Source organism: Macrobrachium rosenbergii, chromosome 12, assembly GCF_040412425.1.
Source record: "Macrobrachium rosenbergii isolate ZJJX-2024 chromosome 12, ASM4041242v1, whole genome shotgun sequence".
NCBI lineage: Eukaryota > Metazoa > Arthropoda > Malacostraca > Decapoda > Palaemonidae > Macrobrachium > Macrobrachium rosenbergii.
The window spans coordinates 56855668-56861674 of record NC_089752.1 but is presented as its reverse complement, the minus strand read 5'-3'; the positions used below and the strand labels follow the sequence as shown (position 1 = coordinate 56861674).

At 38.4% G+C, this 6007-nt stretch overlaps 1 protein-coding gene across 1 annotated transcript in view; it reads left to right on the top strand.

Moving 5' to 3' along the window:
- The window catches only part of LOC136843676 (uncharacterized), a 162102-nt gene that overhangs the window by 148127 nt on the left and 7968 nt on the right, over nt 1–6007 (top strand). The window contains exons 3-7 of the mRNA XM_067112238.1: nt 2203–2406; nt 3408–4006; nt 4180–4326; nt 5045–5120; nt 5278–5451. Coding sequence (XP_066968339.1) covers nt 2203–2406; nt 3408–4006; nt 4180–4326; nt 5045–5120; nt 5278–5451 — 1200 coding nt within the window. The remainder of the gene's footprint in view (nt 1–2202; nt 2407–3407; nt 4007–4179; nt 4327–5044; nt 5121–5277; nt 5452–6007) is intronic.

The window sequence follows — 6007 nt, the reverse complement described above, 5'->3', positions numbered from 1 at the left end:
GAAGAACAGGTTTTTCAAACTTAAGCTATTTAGAAATTGTAAGAGTGCTGTACATAGAAATTAATCGAAAATGTTAAGCTCACATTGATGTAATCATATGGCCTATGAAGCTTGTTCCTTGGTGTGAAAACTAAACAGAAGAGGAATAAATCTGACACATGGAATATCAATGCCTCAGGGAGTTCGAATACTCTTTCACGAAGTTATTATTACCTTCCTAGCGAGTGACCACGTTTGTGTCTCTGGGATGAAGCCAAGGGCAGACGGAGGGAGAACTTTGCTCATTGTTGTTATGGTAATGAAATAAGGCAACGTCCTGGTTATGTCTCGGCTGCATACCAACTATTCCAGGTGGTTCTTTTCGTTCTGGCTGTCATGATCATCACCATCCTCATCACCACTGCCATTATCATCGCTAGTGATGCTGTTGCCTCTGGCAGGTTTGGTATTGAAATTAGCGCAATCTCTTTGATGTCTGATATTGCTTAAAGCGGCCTGTATGAATAAAATAGTCTTGTGGGAACGCCAGGATAAACAATGTGACTGTTACCAAGTAAAGTCCAGGTGGGGCTCGTTTCTCAACTCAGGTATCACCTTCGCTTTGTTCGCGGAATCTTGAAAATTACCGGGTGGGGGATAGGATACCTGCATTAGGGTTCGCTCTGCAACGCCCCCCCCCTTCCACCCCCCACCCCCCCGGCCATTTCCCGTGTTGCCTGTGTTCTTTCGTTCGTTGGACATTTGACGCCAGTTCTTTCCTGAGTGTTTATCCTTTACATTTTACACTGTCCATTAAAATTTTACTTGTTTTTTTTAAGTTACGCGTTAGCAAAAATGGCCCCAGCTTTTTCAGTATAACGAAGATTTCGTTAAAATGTTATTCATCATAGAAAATCCTTTTGCAATGTATTTATAAAAGATCTTCATCCTTACAGTATTAAGTTATGAATATTTTGCTTCATCGACTCGACGTTTTTATAAGCAATTCATAAAATTATATGATCAAACTTCTTCTAATTTGTATGTCAGTGTTTCAAGAGTTCGTGATAACATGAGCTGTTGTAAGAATACTAATATATAATAATTAAATTGCCACACCAACATTCATAAGAGAGAAAGTACGAGTTCTTTCGATCGCTGTTGCTTGCAAGCAGAACATTAGTATTCAAGTCGAAGGATTATGATTTCGTATCCGTTATGTGGTCTCTCTCGATCTTGCATATTAGAACCTGCGAACCCTCACAGCTGTTACGCCCATCACGTCAGAATTTTAATTTGCTTTTCTTAAGAAGAAGCATGTATTGTGAGTTTTTAAGGGTTTTTCTTTGCATATTTGCTCGCTCGTGCAATTGTGTGTGTGTGAGAAAGGGAGAGAGAGAGAGTAGCTTAAGTACTCGTCTCCATATTAGGATTTGCAGCTAGCCTTATAAGGCACCCAGAAAACAATTTATATTAGTGATCGTAAAGAGAAAAAACATTTTGCATATCCTATATCAGCCCCGCTGTCTTTCAGAAGAATTCAATCGACGACCAACCAGCATCATATAAGGCAAAGATACACGTTATCAACATTTCCTTCCAGATGGGCTGTGAGGATTTCTGCTGGTCGAGTCGGACTTCTATAGAGGAAGGAACGCAGGGGGAGGGGGCTAGGGGTGGGGCCAGAGGTGGAGGGGGAGTCCAGCCAGTTCCCCCTTAAACAAAAGCTGGCTGGAATCCCTTCTTCTGGATACGTTGACCCTGACGGGTCCTTTCCTTCAGTCTGATCCGCATTTTTTGTTCTGCTTTTACACTCGAAGGACTTCCGGAGAGGAGATAACGTTAAGATAAGATCGTTTATCCATATCCTGCTTCATTAGAGATTGTTAGTCGTGCTTCGTATGGAACACGAAAGTGGATTGTGAGCTCAAAAAATAATGTTAGTGATGTATGAAAGAAATCATAAATGAGTAGATTATTTCGTCCACATTTATATCAGAAACGTTTTTGATGGTCATTTGAATTGTAGATTATATACATTGATAATAAAAAAAAACTGGTGTCTTTCATCAGCAAAATTATGTCGGGTAGAATAAAAATGGCGTTTACCTTGCGTGATGTGAAAATATTTACGCAATGAGCAAAGTCTAAATATAATATATGAACTCCCATTTAATATTTGCTTAAACAATTAACCAATGTTTTACCTTTCTGTCAACACAGGCCTACGAATGGGCGCTAGAAGCCATGAAGGTAGTAGGACGTGTGAAGAGCGAGGGGTTGGCATCACCTGAACAGGTGGGAGCTGCCGCCCGCGCCCTCACTACCTACCTGGAGGAACATCCACCAATACCTGAAGACACCTTCACCGCCATGAATGCCTTAGCAACTAACCTCAACAATCATACACTCCTGCAACAGTGCAAGGTATCCATTCTTTCATTTTTTTTTAGTTTTACTTATTTTGGTATTTTTAATCGTTGAATTATTTTGATAATAATGTCATATTATTTTGGTATTATAGAAGGTCTTAACATTTTTTGCATGAATTATGTATATGTTTTGGTGTGTGCCGCTAACTCGAGGAGGTTTGACTTCTGATTTTATTTTTTCAGGCATACCTATATTTTACATTGTTTCAGTACCTGTATTCATACTTCTTAGAAAAAACCCTAGCCTTACTCTCTTTAAACGGACGTGTGTGTGTGTATACAAACATCCACACATTAAAATTATGAATGTAGCAGCAACCTTTGTCTTGTTTATTCTTTTGGGGACCACTTATTGTTTTGGGAAATGGGTATTTGATATGTGTGTGTGTGTGTGTGTGTATATATATATATATATATATATATATATATATATATATATATATATATATATATATATATATATATATATATATATATATATAAAGTTGATAGCTTTTAAGAGTTGTCCTATAAAGGTGAAAGTTGAATCTTGACGAAATTAATCAGAAATAATAAATGAAAGTTTGTTTTGATTCAGCGAAATTGAAACCTTTTATGAGTTGAAATATAACAAGAAATGGATATTGACTCATAACTAATTTTATTGTCAAATTTCTCTTACAGTATTGAGCAAGGGCTGTGTGCTCTGCATAGTAATTATTAGTTGATTTAGACAGGAACTTTTGTTTAATGTTCCCGAGTAGACCTAGATAACCTTCTATTTATCTGGTGATATATATCAGGTGTCACTCCCTTCACCTTGTGTTGTTTGTTTGTTGTATTGGTTTGGAGCTATTTCAGTCACCAGTTGGTTCCCTAACAGTGAATTCGTAGTAAAAAGGATTTAATTTAGCTTAACAGATTAAGCTTTAGTTCTATGTATGTTAATACATCGGTTACTTTCCTTTATGAATCCGTTTCTAAAGCAGTTTTCCTTCACCATATTATTTTTTTCAGATGGCTCAGGTGCGATGTCAAGAAACAAACGAGCTGCTCCGCAGTCGACAGGCGGTACTTCAGAAAGCCAAACGTCAGATGGAATTCGACTGCCAGAGCTTTGTCGATTTAGGCGAGGTTCTGGGAGGCGGGGAGGAGATGTCACCATTGGCCTGGCTGGCATGTTCCCCTCTAAATGCCTCCGGCCGACGAAGATCCGTCTCCTCTGTAGGATCAAGACCCAGGGAGTCTCTATCCAGATGCCCTTCACTCGACACGGACGACGATTCAGTATTCCTAGATCCTCCACCACCTCCACCACCCTCTAAAATCCCCCTGGAAGGTCGCACAAGTTTAGGTGGAATCAAGGAAGTTCGTGAGAGCGCTGAAGACCTCCAGCAGTCAGCGTCATCGCCCAATAATACCATGCAGAAGCATACTTCTTCTACACCATCGGGGACAGCAACTTCCTCCTCAGGTTCCAGCGGTACGAGTGGGACGAGTTCGTGCTCCTCGAGTGATAGCTCCGGTCCCATCAGCATCAATAACAAGTTCATGAAGAGGAGCAGTACATGGCAGTATGGCATTGTGCCCAAGGAACATTCAGATGAAAACTCGGGGTAAGATGAGGCAACCATATTCCTCTTGATACATTCTGGATTGAAGTACTGTACTCTTGAAGCACATTGTGCATAGATATAACATATTTTTTCTGTGCTTTTAATTCTTTCTTATATCATTAGTAACTACATGCTGACAAATGAAAGCTAATAATTCTCAATTTTGCCACTAGCCTTGATGATGGCGTTCCCCTGTCACCAACCAGTGCTAAGAGCATTCCATCGTTTTCGGTGAATTCTCACCTACTGATACGTGGTTCGCAACTCAATCTGTCATTTAACACAGACGAATTATCGCAGGAAGAAGTAAAAAAGAGCAAGTAAGTCAGAGCAGTTTGTTACTTTTTTTATAATTATTTTGACTGTATATGGAACGTATTGCTTCTAGTACTTGGGTATTTGTGATCTGAAATCATGTCATTTTGGAATTTAGCGTGGTTATGCTGCTTATTTTTTTTTACATTTACAGCATTAATTTTCTTTTACTATTTTGAATATTATATTAAAAAGCCTAGACAGAAATTTCATTCACTTTTTTGTAGCCATATTAACTCCTTTTGTTCACTGTAATTTCGTACTGTACCTGTCTTCAACCTGGCCTCTTATGTTTCATAGGTGTCAAAATGAAACGAACCACACCTGAGGTTGAACAGTGCAGAGGGCTGAAAAATATTGGCATGAAATATGTAAATTTATCGTTACGTTTACACCTGTTACATTATACCCTGGAGCAGTCTTTAATTATACTTTACAGTGTTACACAGTACACTGTACTGGATTAGGTGTCCTTTTCGGTTGCTGTAACGAGTCATGTTTTCTGAAGCTAAATATTTTATGTTCTAATATCGTATATTCCTGATTGGACAATTTTAGAATACACATATACGTCCATCTCCGTTGATCATTTTTTTCTTTAAGCAGTTTTGGTATATAATACTCCATGTTAGAAAAGCCCCCCCCCCTTTGTACCAAGACCTCTTTACTGCAGGCATTCGTTTCTGCCAACAGAAATAATGTACTTTGTTTTTAAATTTTCAGGACATTGCTCATGATAATGAGAGAACTTATCCAGACAGAGAGGGACTATGTCAGTTCTCTGGAATACATAATAGAGGTATGTTAACAGGAGTATTTTGGTAACGTACTGTAATGTTTTATAATGTTCGGGCATGTTTTGGAAATGTAATTTATTCATAATACTTCTAACTGTCACGTAACTCTATTTTCCTTCAGTCCTTTTAATTTTATATTGTTTCGTAACTTTATTTCAGAACTACATCCCTGAGCTGATGAGGGAAGACATTCCTCAGGCACTTAGAGGCCAAAGAAACGTCATCTTTGGAAACATAGAAAAGATCTACGAATTCCATTCCGGATATTTTCTTCGTGCTCTCGAGGCCTGTGAAATGCGCCCTTTCACTGTTGGTTCCATTTTTCTAAGATATGTGAGTATTGGCTTTATGTTATGTTTATAGTACTTACTGAGAGCTAGTGTTAATTTCTGTAATTAGGAAATTCAGTTCATATATGCAAGAAGAGGCCTTGAATAAATGTTGCAAATATGAGTTCACTACCTCTAGTGAAAGCTGAAAGATAGGTTGTGTAATTTCAGTTTGCATTCGTAATGCCATCTTTCCTCCATGTTTCAGCTGGCCTTTTTCCTTCAGTCATATCTTTCAGTAAACTTTCCAACCCACGATACAATTTTTCCTCTGCGCCATTTTCATCAGCTTTCTCCTTTCCCAGCTTGCCAATTTCAGATGCAGCTGCAGTCCACCCTGTCCATATCACGTTATTTTTAGGTCTCGCATTTCAGCAAATATGATCTTTCAGTATCAACCAGTTTGATTCCAGTTCTTTATTGTCTATTGACTGACTCACAATCAGGGTTAGCCATTTTATTTTCAATATGTATCTTCCAACAATCTTTACGTAATTCTGTTTTATTTATCAGTTTTTGGCTCGGTTATTACTTTTCCGATTACATAAACCTAACCGTCT